General features: G+C 47.0%; 1 protein-coding gene across 1 annotated transcript in view; it reads left to right on the forward strand.

The window, feature by feature from the left end:
- LOC127025368 (tetraspanin-15-like) overlaps positions 1 to 17,420 on the forward strand; it is a 44,750-nt gene that overhangs the window by 17,404 nt on the left and 9,926 nt on the right. The window contains exons 3-7 of the mRNA XM_050910300.1: positions 4,191 to 4,265; positions 6,826 to 6,921; positions 11,505 to 11,618; positions 16,475 to 16,528; positions 17,097 to 17,213. Of these exons, the coding sequence (XP_050766257.1) occupies positions 4,191 to 4,265; positions 6,826 to 6,921; positions 11,505 to 11,618; positions 16,475 to 16,528; positions 17,097 to 17,213 (456 nt within the window). The remainder of the gene's footprint in view (positions 1 to 4,190; positions 4,266 to 6,825; positions 6,922 to 11,504; positions 11,619 to 16,474; positions 16,529 to 17,096; positions 17,214 to 17,420) is intronic.

Genomic DNA, 17,420 nt, shown 5'->3' on the forward strand with positions numbered 1-17,420 from the left:
TTATACGTTTATTTCTCTTCTTTTTGGCTTGTATCGTGGGCTCTCTAGAAATTATCATCCTCGTTATCACTCTTATTATGTCGTCCTTTCCTGTGGCTGAGCTGAAGTAGGACATGGATCATCAAGAAGCAAATATTTTCCCTTATCAGCCTCCGGGTGCCACATGGGAAACTCCTGGCACCGGGTAGAAAGGAAGGCTTTTTGGAGATTTTCTTTTTTTTAACTTTTTTTCCCTGCAGCTGTGGCAGCCTGTCGCTCTCCCCGGCCACGCTGTGAGATCGCAGCAGCGTTTCGCAGACGGAGGCTGCTCGTATTAAATAAACATCACAGATTTCTCTGGTGCTTTCGCGTTGCTCCAGGAGCTCTTCCATCCTACCGGCTGCAACTCCTCCTTTCCCTGCCTCATCCCTGGCAAACAGGGCATCCCTCTCCTATCCAAAATCCCGTTGGAGTCACGCTCGGGCTTGGCACGTCTGAACCTCCCGTGCCCAGAGGAGTCTCAAGTGCATCTGAGCTCAGGAGCGATGCTCAGCCTGTATCCATGGCTCAAGGCTCCTTCCCTGGCCTGACTCCCGAATAAATCCCTGCGTGGTTTATTCATCCCTCAGCCTCGGTGACCCATCCCTGAGCCGTGTTCATCCTTCCTGCCGGGTGAGGACACGTTCGAGCTGGAACTTGGCGGCGGCTGCACGCTGCTCGTGGTCTGGAAATGAAGCAGCAGCAGGTTTGCGCCTCTCCATCAGCCAGACCCACGGCTGGAAACATTGCCTCTGGACCAGCTCAGTATTTCAGGTGGTTTTTAAGCTTCTGGGAGGTGAAACTTGACGGCAAGATATCCTATCTGGCGTACAGAGGTGGCAGAAAACCAAATACCCAGAGGACATATGGGAAGGGATCGCTCCAAGCAACCTATATATTGCGTATGTAAAATGACCCTAATGAAGGGGGTTATTCCCCAAACTGGAAGGAGACCTGTCTTCAAACCTGAGGCCGAGTGCGGTCCCTGGGTGCTTTCCTTCTGCGCTCGACTGGGCTTCGGGGGAGATTAACGATGAATAAAACGGCACTGGAGAGTTGTTAGAGGACGGAAGGAGCAGCTTGGAGCTCTGCTGATCATGGAACGGGGGCGATTAATCTTTTTGTCAAGGTATTTGAGGGAATTAAGCAGTATAATTTATTGTGAACTTTTGGATTGATGAGCTCTTTAAACGGAGCTGGCTGCAGTGAGTGTTAATTTAATAAGAATTGAGCAACTTTTCCCCGATCCAGCTGTCTTGAGCATGATGGAGGTTTTACTGGGGAGTTTTTCTCCGCGAAAGCTGGGCTTTGCTTTGCGCTTTGTGATGGGTGAGATGCATGGGCACCTTCCCGGTCCCTCCTCTGCAGCGTTTGCTCTTCTCGGGGATGCGAGCAGTGAAGCCCGGCCGGAGGGTCACGCCGTGCAGGCATGGCCGCTCACTCGCGTGCCACCACTTCCACGCAAAAGGTGAATTTTTGCAAAAATTGGGGGAAAAACCAGCTCCTCAGCATACTGCTTTGTGATTTTATTTTTTTTTGAACTTGCTTTGTGATTTTGAACTTGCTGCAAACTTATGGCAGCTCAAGGCAGGGTTAAATGCTGTTTAATGTGGATTTTTGCTCTTTATTTTGCTTCTGGAGTCTTTTTACGGAACAAAATGCTGATTTATTCGGTCCGGCAGACAGCAAGGGCTGCAGTGCACTAGTTAAAAGGGACGATCATGGATGTTGCCAGCAGTTTCGCTCCAAAATGTGCATTACAGTTACCAGTGGTTACTGCAATCCTTGTGAATGCAGAAAAAGTGCCACTTTCTGCTATGTCGATGCAGCCAGCAAGGGTTTGCCTGCTGCGTTCGGCCGTTATTTGGGGGAAGAAGAGCTGGTTTTCGCTCGGGCTGCACAATTTTCAAGGCTTGTGCTGGAAGACCCGGGTTTGTGGTTGCTTTTCTTGCAAATCCTCTGTAAATTATAAGGGAGGTTGTGGGCTTTCTGAAGGCGAGGTTATGTATTGCGGGGTGTCCAGGGGGAGCTGGGCATCGTCTGTGTGACTTCCCAGGTTTGCAGTTTCCCTCTCGCAAGGAATTGCGATCAGTATCTGCCGTGTCTGTCTTCCCAATTAATGCTGGCACTTTTCCCCCATTTACAAAGACCATGAGCTAAGCTCTTTTTTGGGCTTGCTCTCTTGGAAACGGTGAGTTTTGCTACCTGTGAACCTCATCTGACGGAGCATTTGAAAGCCACATTCAGTCATCGTTTTTCTAATAGCCAGGCACGGCCGGCATCCCATGGACTTCTGCACAACATGCCCGCGTTTGTTTATAAATCAGATATCAAACTTGGATATTAAATATTAGCCTTGATTTCAGTACGCACGGAGCAGGCTGAGTTGTATTGCGTAATCCTTGCCTTTTAGATCTTGACTTGACAAACTGTACAGCAGAAATTGAGATTGAAAGAAGGAAATAGAGTGCGGGACAAAGTTGGTGCATGGCGTGCAATGGCCAAAGCACTAGAAAGAGCAGAAAAACCTTCTAGCAACCTGCACGAGGGGTCTCTTGGGTTAAAATTCTTGATTTCTGGGAAGAGCTGCGGGGTTGGTGCTTTCAGAGGAGCCTTCCATCGGTTTGGCAAGAAGAAAGGCTCTGCGTGCCACATCCTGCTGATTTTTAGGCGTTTCTTGGTGCGCTGGTCTGACCACGAACACAGCGGTGGTCGCCACTTGGACTTTGAAGCCACGGTCTTTTGTTTCTGCTCACAGCGGGGTTGGTAAGAGTTTGCACTTTTTCCTGGTAAACAGAGGACAAAGCACTCTCTTTTTTTTATTTTTTCCTTGGGTTTTAACTAAGGTTGAAGAACAAAATTATTTCCAAAATTGAATTTCTCTTTCTTGCTGCTTGCTGCAGCATTGCGAGATCTAGATGTGCCCAGCTTGGTAAAACCATGAACTGTGCTGCCTTGGGCTTCCTCCCGAAGCAACCCCATTTTGTATCTGTTTAGATGCGTGCAGCGTTTTGCATATCATCTCTGCCTACGAGATAACAGGTGCTTGGTTAATTGTATTCCTTAATTATGGGATTCCTTGCCTAATTATACCTGGCCTGTTACGAGCTGATTTAGCTGGTGATGGAAGCAGTGCTGCTCCTCCAGTGGGGCCACGCTAGCTGGCTCTTAGCAAATAGGCACGGTGCAAAACTCGTCGGTGGGTGGCTAATTAAAAACCTCGACGGTTTGGGGCATCAAGTGGTGTTTTGCTGCAACGGCGCTTTGGTTTTGTCGAGCTTGGGAAATAATTTCTGGGCACGCGGGTCCTGTGCAACCTGCCTTTGTAAACAGGCTGTTCTAATAAACCAATGGTCAAAGTGAATATCGTGGTGACAAATTACCTCTCCCTCCCCTTTTTTTTTTTTAAACTTGCTTTTGGATTTTTAGCTAGTTACCATGGAAACTTTCTACCTTCCTTTTTCTGGCGAGTCTCCAAAGTCACTGATGGAGGTAGCCTCGGGGAGACGAGTGCGAGCTGAGCAGAGCTTTGCTCTCCATCCTCTGCAAAGTTGGATGCGACGCCCGATGGGACCTCTCAGATAGGGACCAAAGCATTAGGAGACCGATGGGTGTGGGCTGCAAGAACATCAGACCTTCTAGTTTAAGTCGGTTGCTCCATCGGGACATTGATTTCCAGCCTAAATTTGTTGCCACAATCAGTTCTGGCAGAGGTGTGAGTTATTGCCCGTACTCTGGGGGATGGATGATCCTCCATCGCATGCCCTGCTTGGAAACATCGGTGTTCAACCAAGCGCCAGCATCCCATCACAGAGGGATGCTGCACACCTTATAGCTACCCAGAGATGACACTTGCTCCCGCTGCATCCATTTTACCCGTTTCCCCATGCAGAATTTGGCCATTAAAATTGCATCTGGTTTCTTTTTTCAGTCCCTCCTTCCTTCCTTCCTCCTTGCCACACTTTCTACAAGGGAGAAAACTGCTTTCCCTGTTAGGACCGAGATCTTTGGAAAAGATTTGCAGCTCCCTGGGGAGCTCGTAATGAAATGATCTGATTTCTAAGTGTTTCAAAGCAGCTCTTGGTTTCCAGGTCTCCCTTGTTGCGGTTAACCGCTGACAGATGACACAGCCTGGCTTGAAGCAGGGCTAATCCTTCCCTTTCTCTTTTCAGTTCTTCTGGGTCCTTCTGGTGATCTTCCTCACAGAGCTGCTGCTGATATTCATCGAAATCATCTTTGAAAACAAGGTGGGTGCGATCGGGAGGCCTTTGGATGCTGCACAGTGACAAACTGCAGCCCCACGTGTCATCGGGGAGGAAAATCCTCAAGTATCTGCTAGCGTCCGCCCTGAAAATGGCAAGTTTTCATTGCTCTTGCTCTTCTGGGACTGCCCGTCGTGCTCCAGAGCTGCGGTGGATCTCCAGCACCACCCAGAGCACCCGCTGCAGCTGCAGCTCCCTGTGCAGACTCGCAGCCAAAAACCTGTGGGTTTTTTTTTTTTTCTTGAGGACTCATTAAGCTCCTCGCCTCAATTACGTTAACTGCTGGCTTGCATTTGCAAGGACAGGTTTGAGTTATAGCTGAGCCGGCGAGATGGTAAATGCTTCCAACGGATGTCCTTTCTGGCCTCCCGCCTTCTGCTGAAGAAACCCTGCCGTTTTCAATTTAATCTTACCCTTGCAATCGATCAAACGATTAAATAGCTAATCTCAATCTCTGCTGGCTCAATGACTGCACAAGGCAGGAGGACAACATCTGCAATACCTTCGTACGGGCTCTAAAAATCGATTCCCCTCTGCACAAGCAGCTTGATGTTTTCAAACCCATCAAGGTTGGGTTGGGAGTTATGTGCTGGGGAGCCTCAGAGTTGAAGGGAGGCGATGGGGGAGGACATTGCCTTTTGGATGCTGCAGCCAACTCCATCCAGCAGCTTCCCAGAGCTCTCCGAAACCCTCTGATCCCTGAAAAATGCGGTGCGCCGGTGGAGAGGTGTGCTTCTCCGAGGAAAATCAAATTGCTTGAGTCCTTCCCACGAATAGAAAATCAATATGTGCTGCCACGTAGAGGCTGTATTTTTGTGAAATTCAGCATGAAATCCTCTACTTTGCTCCACTTTTGAGCCTCAGTGATGGTGCTCAGCACCATCCTGCACTGCAGGGATGCAGCGGGGAAACGCTGGTACCATCGGAAGAGGGGACTGCAGCCTCACGATTCAACTGGATTGAGTAGAAACCATTAGCGCCTAAAGTGTCCCTTAATTTAAATTTAACAGGCAATATCAAAACCTAATTAAAAATCAAACAATGAGGGAGAGAGAAAAGAGAGATCCGACAAGCGATGAATCCACTTGACCTAAAATTGTTTGGAGGCACAAATCTGCATTTGGAACAATGGTTGTTTATTAAACTTGTTAAAAACATATTTAATTGGATTTTGTATTAAATCAGCAGGGATGAGGAATGAATTTAGTGGCCTCGAAGCTACTGAACATTGAAATGGGCTCTGTTGATATGCAAATGGGTTTTTGGAGATTATTGGAGATAATGGGTTTGGCGTCCTTGAAGGGAAGGGAGTGGAGAGGTCTCATAACCAGAACTTAATGATTTAACCCTGCAACATTTATCTCCCACCTTAAAATCAAGATTTAATTACAGAGGCTGCCTCCGGGCTGGCATCTTCTCGGAGGGCAATAGGATCATGGGGTGAGCCTATCTGGGGGAAAACAAGCAGAAAATGGTAAAACCCGGGCATTGCCCGTTGTGTTTGGTCTTAGCGGTGGGCAAACCGGGAATTAACATTTTAATAAACTTCCACATGAGCAATTTCTTAAAGGTTTTTTCAGATCCCTTTGCCTGATCTCTTGCTGTCGGCAGGCTTTGTTTGCCGCTCTGACGTGCCTTCATTTCTCCTTTTTTCACGTTCTTCTCCATGTTCCCGGTTTGCCCAACCTCTAATTTTCATGTCAGAGTGAATTATGACAAACAACATTTTCTCCCCCCCCCCTTTCCCCTGCTTCTAACTCAGAAAAAAGTTCCTTTTTCCTTCACTAATATTTCTGCTTGGTGGTTTGTCAGGAGTCAAACAGCAAACCTGCGCCGGGCTCTGCGTAGGACATTTCGAGCCTCTGCTCCCAGCTCACTAATAAGCTTCCCAGGCATCTGTAAAATACATTTTCGATTCAATTAGTGTTTAATGTGAAGTGCCTGACGCGTCAAAGTGTCCTCGGAGCTACGGCTGAAGGAGCAGCAGGGAGAGCCCCAGCCCGGCCGCACCGTTCCCTTTCAGGGCACGATTGAATTGCTGAATGATTTGTTGGGATTAGGATGGATTGAGGGCTCTGATGAGGTCTCTGCTCCTGCACGTAGCTCATCCCACGGATAAATCACCGTGCAGCCGGCGGTGTTGGCTGCCACAGCCCGTTTCGCCTCCTCCAGCCCCTCCTAATGCAGCAGAAAGCTCTCTGCCAGTGGTTAAAATCAAGTTAGTCAATGGGATTGGAGAGCTTGAGGGAGCTTTCGAAGAAGTCACCTTAATAATTAAATTTAATAGGAAAAATCAGGTGGGTAAAGGTGCGTGGGTCTGCTTGCATGTGCCGGAAACGGAGAGGTGCTATGGGATGCTGCTAACCCTGAGAGCTCAAAAAGGGTGAATTTTACACCACGAAATAGGCTTGTGCCAGCATGCGGGTTAAATTCTTGCTCCGGTAACAGCTGGCAATGCTTGCTATGAAAAAATTTCCATGTTTTGCAATATTTTCCTGGTGCCTTTTCCACGTGTGAGCCATGGTTTTGGTTTTTCTGTCCCCAGATGAATGCGGTTTTCCACTCCAACATCCAAGAGGGCATCAGACACTATTACGATGACCTTGACTTCAAGAACATCTTGGATTTTGTACAAGTAAAGGTTCGGTTTTGGAGGGGGGGGTGGCATCAGGGAGGTCTGGTTGTGAAGTTTTTCAAGGAGTGGTTAACTCCGTGCCTCATTGAAGCAGAAGCGTTAGTTTTCCCTGTATTTTTAGAGTTTATTCCCATCCCTAGGGTGCCTTGCTTGATCCATCTTGAATATCTTGATCTTTCTGGGTTTGCACTGCTCTTTTTGCACAGTTTTGCGTTGCGCTGCTCTCCAAGCCCACCCCACTGGTGGTTTTGGTGAGTTATTCTGTCGTCTGTGTGCCCTACAAGGAGCATCTTCTGCTCCACACCACGGCGTGGACCATACCAGGATATTTATATTTCCCAATCTTGATGGGAAACCAGTGCCTAACGCCTGAAAGCTTTTTGATAGCTACCGCAACCTGTGTAGAGAGAGATGGAGGAATAAACCAACATGTACAAAAGCTGCTTCAGGGCTGCAACGACCCTTCGATAGGCCACCTTAGGTAAGTCTCTTTACTTGAGGTGTCACCAGTAGCTGGCCAAGCCTTTGACTCAACGGGAAAGTTGCAGATAAGATGTTTTCACGGAGTAGCTGGAAGGAGAGAAGAGCTCCAGCCTCTCCATGGGCAGCACCGGGAGCAAGCTGCTCCTGGGACTGGCGAGAGCTGTGTCCAGTCCAATACTGGGGCTTGGCATAGTCTGCTTTAATTTTTTTTAGGTGTGTGGTTGCATATTCTGTCTCATATCTAATGCTTAGAGCCTGCCAGGAGTTGGCAGGATCCGTCCCCTATCCTCAAGCCAACCTGCAGGTCGATAAAACCATCCTTGCAACTCTTATGTTTTTTTAACCAAGCTTTTGATACACTGCTGCTCTTGCCTTGTATTTTATGCACAACGTAGTTTCTTTGAGGTACTAAATATTAAATTAAGTATTAAATTAAAACGCCTTCCTCATTCCTGCCATTGGGCCCGGCTAGATGTGGTTCCCTTTTGTCTCTCGAAACCCAACGTAGCCGTGCTTCAGCAAAGCAATGATGCATCCCCCCAAGTACCCCGAAAAGCCAAATAAAGTCAGAATTTGAAGTTATTATCCACGCCGTTAAGCGCGTGGCCGGTCCGGACAAGCTTGGTTGGCTCTAACGTATCATTTGGTTTTTCCAGTACTGGTGAGAAGCCGTTCCTGGGAATTTGGGGGATGTAGGTTTGCTCATGTTTTGAGTGAGGATATTTGGTTTACCCGTTAGTTGTGTTATTGCGGGAGGGAAGCACTTGGCTCGAAGCATTTGGCAAATGAAAAAAAAAAAAACGTGGAAAAAACCTAAAACTTGAGATCTAGGAGAGAAATTGCAGTGATGTTACCTCTCCTGGGTTGGTTTTGGAGAGCAGAGCCAGGCTTTGCCAGCAAAGCTGCTTTCAGATGAACTTTGAATGTTCTCACCTCAGCCTGATTTCTCTCCTTTCATTATGGGCTGGAGCGTCATAAATATTTGAATCTTATCTCTCGCTTTGAAGAAAAGGAAACTGTGAAGCTCCTTCTTCTTTGATGTAGCTGGAATTTAAGGCCGGCGGTGCCCTCCACGCTCCCCTCTCTTGGCTTAAATACCTGTTTTTGACTCTTGGAGTCATCATTACTGAGCCGAGCGCATTAATAAGACTGGGAGCCTTCTGAAGGTCTCGAGAAACGACTGATTCTGAGAAAGATCTGAATCTTTTTCCAATTTTACACTAACCTCTCTAAGAGGATGCTGTAATTCAGACCTCTCTGTATGAATGATAAATGGATGCTGCCGCGAGCGGTCGGAAAGTCCATGTTGGAGCCATCCTCAACGAGCCTTGGCAGGGAGGTTAGACCACAAATCTCCAGATAAAGCAGATGTATTTGCGGGAAGGTTTCTGTATCTCCAAACAAGCAAGCATCAAGCACTTATCATATAATCGCCTTCCATTTTTACAACGTTTTTCCCATCTACTTCTTCCCTTGACTTTTTATTGAAAGTTTTCAGGGGGAGGTCTTCATCTCAAAGTCTCTCACTGTACAAAAAGAAGTTGTGGCCACTTACAGCGTTGCTGATAAGTCTTTAATATTTGCACATTTTATCTTGTAGCGAGAGAAGGAGCTTTGCAAGAACATGCAGCTCATTGCTCTGAGCTTTTATGTTAGTGTGTGATTTCCAAACCAGGAACAGCAGCAATGTCAGCGGTTGAAAGGCAGGGTTGCCTCGTCCTGAGGGTAGGAGCGGGGAGAAGCAACGCAGAGGAATAACTGCTTTTAGGAGAAGGGAAATTGGTTTGATGGGACCTGAGCAGCCCGGTTCACTTTGAGAGGATGAAAACTTGCAGTCAGTCTGGAAGGATTGCACCCAGACCTGCTTTTTTGATAAAACACAAGCTCAGAGCAGCCTGTTATCATCATTTAGTGGTTATTCTTGCCATTTTCCCTATTAAAAACCTTGTCTATGCATAGGTTAGCTGGCACACGGCTTACTTAGGTCAGGCAAAACCACACTACGCTCCTGAGGATTTGAATTTTGCTTAAACCCTCTCTCAAGCGATGCTTTAAACTAGAGCCAGCTGCCTTCACACCCTTAAACCAGTATCATACAGTAAAAATAACAATTATGGTCTGAAGTGCCAGGCATTAATATTTTACATTACCAGGATGATGGCGCAAATAATGCGGTTTTACCTGTCAACACCTACTCCCTCTGGCTGCCTGTGAGCAAGTAGATATGGAAATAAATTGCCCTAAAGAAAATAATACTTCTATGTTATTATCACTCATTTTTGCTGAACTACTGCCCTTTGCAGCCCTTGGACGCGAGGCTGGAGACCGCGATGACTCAAAAGCCCAGGTTTGCTCCAAGTCAGTGACTGCAGCTATCTGCCGCTCCTCGCTTTATCTTTTTTTAATGGTTTGCTGAGTACAGGTGGAAGAGGAGAGTTCAAACTGCTTTGCTGAGCACAGGATTTGAACTTCAAAGAGCTGCCGGGGCTGCGGTTCTTGCTCAAACCTGAGCAGCTCCAAACTCGAAGTAAGGCTCGGAGGGATGAGGGTGTTGCGCTTGCAAACCTCCTCCTTTCTTCTTGGGGAAGATTAAAGGCAGCTTTCACCAGCGTGGCTCGTTCGAGCGTGTTGCTTCGAGGGCGATGGTTTTAGCCCTAATGAGCCCGCATCTCACGGGCTCCTCGGTGGTGGTCCTCGACACGGAGAGCTCCTCAGATGTGACCTGCGAGGCTCTCTTTGGTTTTTCTGCTTGTTATGCTTCTCTAAGCTCTGAGAGCCTGCATGAAAGTAAAACCCACACCGAAGTCTGTCTCAGCTTGTGAGAAATAAATCCAGGCACAACAGTAGTTTGGGCTAAACCTCTCTTTGCAGAGAAGAAAGCACCCCGGTGAGGCTTCCCGGCAGCTAGTAACCCTCATTATAAGGATTTTGTACCAATTTTTGCACAGTTATAAAAACAAATGGAAAAAAACTTCTTTGCAGCACGGGAATATCAAATGGGTAGCAATAGCCAATATCCCTTTAGGTGTTTTCCTCCCCCTCTTTCTAGGCAACTTTTGCAAGCTGGTCTCCCTCACCGATACGGGTAGGATTAAAGGCAATAGAGGAATTAAAGGTAGGAAGTTAGAAAATGGTTGTAAACCTGTGGGTTGGCTGCTCCTGACCATATCTGCCCATTTTGGCATGGGAGGAGGCCAGGAGGACCCCAAGAGCTGGTGGCTTTTCCTAATTCAGTTGGCCAAGTATTGCCACCGACCCATCAGCGGGAGGGGGAGCAGATGCACGCAGGGTTAAACCTCTCCCGACAACTGCTTCTTGAAGAGTGTGGTGCTTAAAGAAATGGGGAAAACCTGTTTTTTAATGTCTTATCAAGCACACGCACCTCTCCTGCCCACTTCAGGCTTTTCTTTCCGGTGGAGAAATTTAAAGATTCAAGCTTGTTTACTGAGAGAAGGGATGACTTGGTATATAATAAGCCCACTTCTATTCTGTGGAGAACAGAAAATGACTTTCATTAAACTTTTTTTTTTTTTCCATTGTGCGAACAGAAGAAAAAAGAAGCTTTTTTCCTTTGTAGCTGTAGCATTTGATCTCTAATTTAACTTGACGGGAAGAGAAATCCCTGTTAGACTGCGGAGCCTTATTAGCATTTCGTCGAATGGCACCAACTAGCCGAGTTGCCTTCAAGAGCCAAGAAATACATTCATTCAAGGCGCTGAAAGAGCCATCTCTCCTGCGTGCCCCAGGAATAAGATGGATTAGTCACCTGTAATTAAATCAGTGAAGCATGAATGAGCCTGATCTTTCCTAGGCTCGTGAAAGCAAGGGTGCCTCCAATACATGCGTGTACGCATCTAAAACTGCCGCACGCCTCTAAAATTGAGCTAAACGGGGTTAAACACCCACTTTTCTTTTTTTATACGGTGTCTTCAACTTCCTATTTAGGGTTCTGGAAAGCAGAAAATAATTGGGGCTCTCAATGCTGGTGTTGCAAAGCAGCGTTGGAGATGCAGGGCAAGGCTGGAGGGGAGGTGCGTCGATGGGCTGGAGATGTCGAGGTTTGTTCAGCTGCACGTCTCATCCTTTCCTTTTCTTCCTTTTGGCAGTTTTCTTGCTGCGGTGGCGATGAGTACCGAGACTGGGAGGTTAACCAGTACCACTCCTGCAACGGCAGCGGGCCGCTGGCATGCGGGGTGCCCTACACGTGCTGTATCAGGAAGGTAAGGCAGACAAGGCACGGGAAGTGCCTTTATTTCAGTCAATATTTCAGCAAAACACCCTCTCCCACCTGGTTATTACTGCATATTTCGGTGCTATAGGGTTTCTTGTAAACTGCATTGCCATCTTGCAAAGTGGTTCGAGACAGCATCAGCGTGAGACACTAAAGAAACTGAAATATATATAGATATATATGGGCTACCCTGTATTTTAGTAGGCTCTGCTGTTCTAACGTAGAATAAATACCAAAGCACTGGGCTATTAATTGCATTTGTATCGTGCCGAAGAGTTGTTAGAAATGCTGAGTTCCTGTTTTTCAACCTAATGTGCGATATAAAATGGTTTGGAGGATCGTTTTGCAAGGAAATAGTGGCATCTTAAAAGGACTTGGCCGCATCTCAGCACGGATCCGAATGAGCTGCTGTCCTCCGCTTCCCTGCCCAAGAGGACCCGTTTCTCAGCCGGCCGCTGCGGGGTTTAGCGGCGTATGGGGATCACGTTTGCTGGTGTCTGCTCCTAACGAGGAGGGTTTTGAGGGTTTTGCTGAAAATGGGGCCAGGAGAGGTAGTTGAATAAAGAGCCGCCCTTGTGCAATGGAATAAGAAAAGTCTCGTGAGCAACTGCCCTTGCAAGGCTGCATTTCCGACACGCTGCGAGTTGGGTCGAACGGAGATGGAGAGAGGGGAGAGTGGATTTGCGGAGCCATTAGGGTCTCTTGTGCTGATTTTCGGAGCTGAAAATCAAGTCACCCCCCCACACACACAGCGCTTCTCTGCTGAGACTAAGCTAAGTGCTCTGACACCGTCTTGTTTAATACAACCATCCGCCTCGTTGCAACCAATCTAACACATGCTGTTGGTAAAAAACCAGCAGCTGGGCCAAGGCAGGGGGAAAAAAGTGCAAATATTCCTGGTTGCTGTGGCCAGGAATGCTATAAATGTTGCTAAAAAGGATTTGCTAAGCATAATCCTGGTAGGAAAACCTCCTCGAGGTTCAGAGCATCAGGAGTTGTCAGCGTTGCCTCTGAACCCTGGCCGTGCCCCAGGCTTTACTAATTGCACGAGGAAAATACATCATCAATCTCATATTGTTGTTGGATTTTTAATGGAAAAAGAGGGAAATCTGAGGGGTTTTAATTGTCAGTGGCAGTCTGACATGCAAATCAGCTGCAAAAATAATTGTCATCTCTAATCAAGGCGTTGATTAAGAATCCTAAAGCTCCCGAAGATGGAATTAGAAATTCATGTGTTGTCCTTTTATATTACAAGTGAGGATGTGTTGGAGAGAGTCAAGTGCGTTTTTCAGTATTTTTACACTCTCCGCGGTTTTGGGTGACAATTTGGCAAACAACAGACCTCAGCGCAGCAGGCGGCATTGGAGGTATAAGAAATCACAGATGATTAATATAGTAGGGTAAGAAATAAGGCAACTTTTTGGCTTCCCGTTGCAACGAGCTGGGTCTGGAGGATGCTCTAGCGAAGGACTAGAGCAGCCAGCCAGCCTGGGAAGGAAAGTCCACAGTAAATCCTCTACATTTTTTTCAAGAATTAAAGCCCGTGAAGGTGGTTCTGACAGCTGGAGCGGTTTTATGGGAAGCGAGACCTCGCCAAATGCATCTAAATCTCCATGAGAAATGAAACGTGTGCTTGGGGAGAACAGTAACCAGGTAGATAGGTGGAGCCTCATTTTTCAGAGATCTGATTTTTGGCACCGCAGGGCACTTTTGGTTAAGAAATCAGCCCGACGCCGTATCAATTATTAATTACGAGAGCCAGCTCCCTTGGGAGTTTTCTGCTGTCTGCGACATAAAACAAGCTAATAAAAATTTAGTTTAAACAACAGAGTGAACCCCCCCAATTGCGTTTCCCGTAAGCTCCAGCACGTCTATTCGTAGCTATTTGCTGAAATTACAAAGCTGCCACGGGGTGTTTTCCTTGTGGGCTGAGAAGGTGGGAGAAGCACCTCTGCACCTTGGGATGAAGAAGGTACCTGTGTGTGGTACTCTGGACATACCTAGTTGGGTCTTAGCGACGTGCAAGCCCCGCTGAAAACCCTTTCCACCAAAATATGTTACTTGAGGGCTGAAGAGAAGATCATGCGTTGGCCCTGCAGCCGGAGGGATAACCAGGGACCACCCGGGCACGTGTATGAATTCTTCTGCGTTGGGTAGAGATGAACACCGTCTCTCTGCTGTGAAATAACCTTTTTATCAACCAGTTATAAATCCACCACTTAATAGGACAAGAAACCCTTCTCTTCTTCTGTCCTTCTCTATTTGTGCCTTTAGGAACGAAAGATGGAGAGCAAAGTGTCCTTTTGTCTTAGAGGACCTTTGAGATTTAAGTAGAGAGGTACCAGAAGATGTCATTTGGAAATGTAATATTGTGGAAAGAACAAAAGATGCTGATAGAAGCGAGCTTGTCTGCAGGAAGGAACATGAAACATGGATTAGGGAGTTGATTGCAACGTGTTTTCAACTTGTCATTAAATACAGCCATAAAACCATCCTGTTTTCCAAGAAAAGACTATTTCTATTACAAGACCCTCCAAGAGCTTTGTGTTGCATGCCCTGGGGCATCTTCCAGGGCAGGCTGAGTTGCAGTAATGAGAGCAGACGTCCTCCAAAAATGCTCTGGCTATTTTGAAGAGCCTCATCTCTGTGGTCGTAGACCTTAAAGTCTTCCCAGGAAGAAGGAATGGGCAAATATGCACCTCCCTGAGGGTGTGAGACCGGATCCTCATCTCTAAGTGTTTTTCTAAATGGTTTTCCAAGGCACTTGTGCCTTCTCCCGGGAAGCCGTAGTGTAGCTGTGCCTCTGCCAAGCGCAGTGTCTCCGAACCCCTTGTGAAGTGTCACCGCTGACGTTTGGCACTGGTTTTGGGGAGAAAAGCAGTTGGTTAAATAAAAAGTGCAAGGATTGCAGTCTTCTGCCCTCGGTAGGTTTTAAACGTCTGTGTGTGTTGCTCTTTTGTGATCCCTGAAGGCATCAAAATGCATTCTGGAAGAATAAAGGCTTCTGCCTGGTTTTATGTGAGAAATTTCAGTTCAGCTCTGACCTTCTCTTCCATGCAAGACCCTGACAAAAGTCAATCAAGGCTAAAACCTCACTTCTCTATCTTCCACGCTTCTCCCAAATACAAGGTGTTGAGGGAATTACTCAAAGAGACGGGCAGGACTGGAGACGATTGAGAAACCCTTGGTTACTTGACGCAAGAAGGAAGAAAAGTGGTGATGAATTTGTGCCGTAGCCAGATGCGCTCAAATGATGAGCCGGATAGAAAGCAATGTTGTTTCACCGGCCAGGGTCCTGTGATGTCCACAGAAGTGAGCCTGAAAAGCAAGGACAACTGAAAGCTGTCAAGAAAAACGGTTTGTTTTTTCAATATAAACCAAATAGACAGCTCCTTGGTCGTGTACAGGTTCCTTTATACCACTATAGGCGACAACATCTACCTTAAGGGGAATTTGCGACGCTCTTACGCTGAAGGCTTCCCATTTCATGGTCCCAACCCTGGATGAGAGCTCTCTCAGCGATGCTGATGGGTGCTTTGCTGCTGATCTCCAGCTTTCCCTGCAAGGCTGTCATATGCGCAGGGACTAATTAGTCTCCTTAACTATGCCCAGTTTGTAAATAGTGTCTTGAAGCGGTGAGAGGCGGGATTTTTGATAGCACTGTGAGTAATGTGGTAGGTACAGAAGCTCTTGGTAGGGTAGCGCTGGAGTAATTTCCCTGCCAGTTAGAGGAGGAACAAGTTGCAGCTTTATGGCTAGAGTCTGTCCGGAGGTGCACATTTCTTTTATGCTGTGTCTTGCAGGAAAGCATAATTTACATCTAAATGTGCACATTTCTCTTTTTCATCTCTGCGCCTCCGAAGCACGGGATGTGTTTGTTTTGTTGTCCAGGAGCTTTTAGTGGTTGTCAAAGCCATCTTTCTGAAAGCAGAATAATTTCAGCACGTTATTAGTTTATGGGCACAAGGGCCCTTTAGAAATACATGGTGTTATGGAAGCTGCTGTTTGATCCATGAAACGAGCCAAAAAAAAACCGTCAGAAGATCAATCCCAAGAGGTGCTAAGTACCCAACTAGCTCAGGATGTGCCGGAGCTACTCGCCAGCTTTGCTTTTTTTGGGATGAGCAAGAATCAGTTTTGTAACCCAAAATGTACCACTTTCCATCCTGACAGAAGCAGAGGAATTAGGTTTGATTTTATTTTATAAAGGTCCTGAACAGCAGCGTTTGGCTGGGATTTCTCACATTAGCTCTTGAAACATTTTTGTTGGACAACAAAGATCTAGGCTGAGTCTAAAACCCTTACATTTCTCCTCAAAGTGGTGGAAGACTTTGGGGAAATCCCCCCTTGGTTTCTGGAGAGCCCAATACATTTAACCTCTGTGAAATTGCCTTTATTATGAAGGAGAGACACGACTGAAGGTGTTAAAAAAGGTGGCTGGAATTAAACAAGGAGAAAATCAAGGGAACATTTTGAAAGAGCTGCTTTGCTAAATGCTGGCGTGACACGGAGGTGGTCCCAGCTCAAATCACTGGAAAAGCATTGGGGGGACCAAAGCATCCTCCGAAACAGTGGAAACCAGAGAGAAAAGTAGTTTAAAAAAAAAAAAATAATTAAAAACCCCAACAACTTATTGCCAACATGCATGGTTTCAGCATTGCATTTGGGCAAAAAGGAGCCCGCGGTAGCCAAGTGAGGTTTGAGGGTAGCTGCTTGCCTTGTGCTACGCTGAATGGTCGAGGCGACTGGGCGAGCTCTTTTCTTTCTTCTTTTTTGTTCTTATTTCTTGTATTTCCCCTTTGGCTTCCTCTGAGCTAAGTCTGTTCACCGATTCTCTGTTCACAGGTCCCTGGAGAAGTCATTAACACCCTGTGTGGATACAGGACGCTCGATAAAGAGGTAACATTGGCTTTTTTCCTTCGTACATACGAGATTTGCTTCTCCTTCCCCAAACCCCCTAAAACAAAACAGTTATCTGCAGGTTAGCTCTTCCCCACCAAGGGTGGCTGTTGCTGCAGCTGTATATAAATTGATTTTTATGGCTTTTCCCTGGCATCTCAGGCCGTTGCTCAGGCTCGCAGAGCGCGGGCAGGCTCGTGACATGTTTGGGTAGTCGCTGTAGGCTTTGGCACGGTCTTTCTGGATCAGCCCGGGGAAATACTGGTCCTGAGTTGTGTTTTGAGGCTTGGTGGTAGGAGAGAAGCTGATTTTGAGGCCTTTGGGGGTGACCGCAGGGCTGTATCGCAGCAGAGAGCTGCAGTATCTCCGTGCATGCGGTCCGTAGCTCCCAGGGACAGTTTTTTGGCAAGAAAACCCAGGGAAAGGTCCCATCCAAGAAATCAATTCCCAAACACTTCTCACGCCACTTCTTTGGCTTGCGAGAAGGAGCAAACGCAAGAAATAACATCTCCCCCCAAACCCAACATCTCAATGAAAACCGCGATGCTTCTCTCCGCTCTTCTTCCAGCGCCTGGAGCTGCTCAACATCATCCACGTGCGAGGCTGCATCCACGCCGTCGGACTCTGGCTCAAAGACAACTTCGGGGCCACTTTGGGCATCGTTTGCTCCCTGCTGCTTCCACAGGTATTTGGTGGATCCGGTCGGCGTCCTCTCGGCTTCTTTCACACTGCTGGAGGAGGAAAATAATTCATTTTTAGTTATTTTTTTTCCCCTCCATTTACATCTGAGATTTGTGTCTTGGGCGGCAAACGTCACAGCGCTTTCTAGAGCATCCTTAGCAAAATTAACAGTTGACGACTGCGGTGCTGGCTGTCTCGTAACGCACTCCTG

This window comes from Gymnogyps californianus, chromosome 23, assembly GCF_018139145.2.
Source record: "Gymnogyps californianus isolate 813 chromosome 23, ASM1813914v2, whole genome shotgun sequence".
NCBI lineage: Eukaryota > Metazoa > Chordata > Aves > Accipitriformes > Cathartidae > Gymnogyps > Gymnogyps californianus.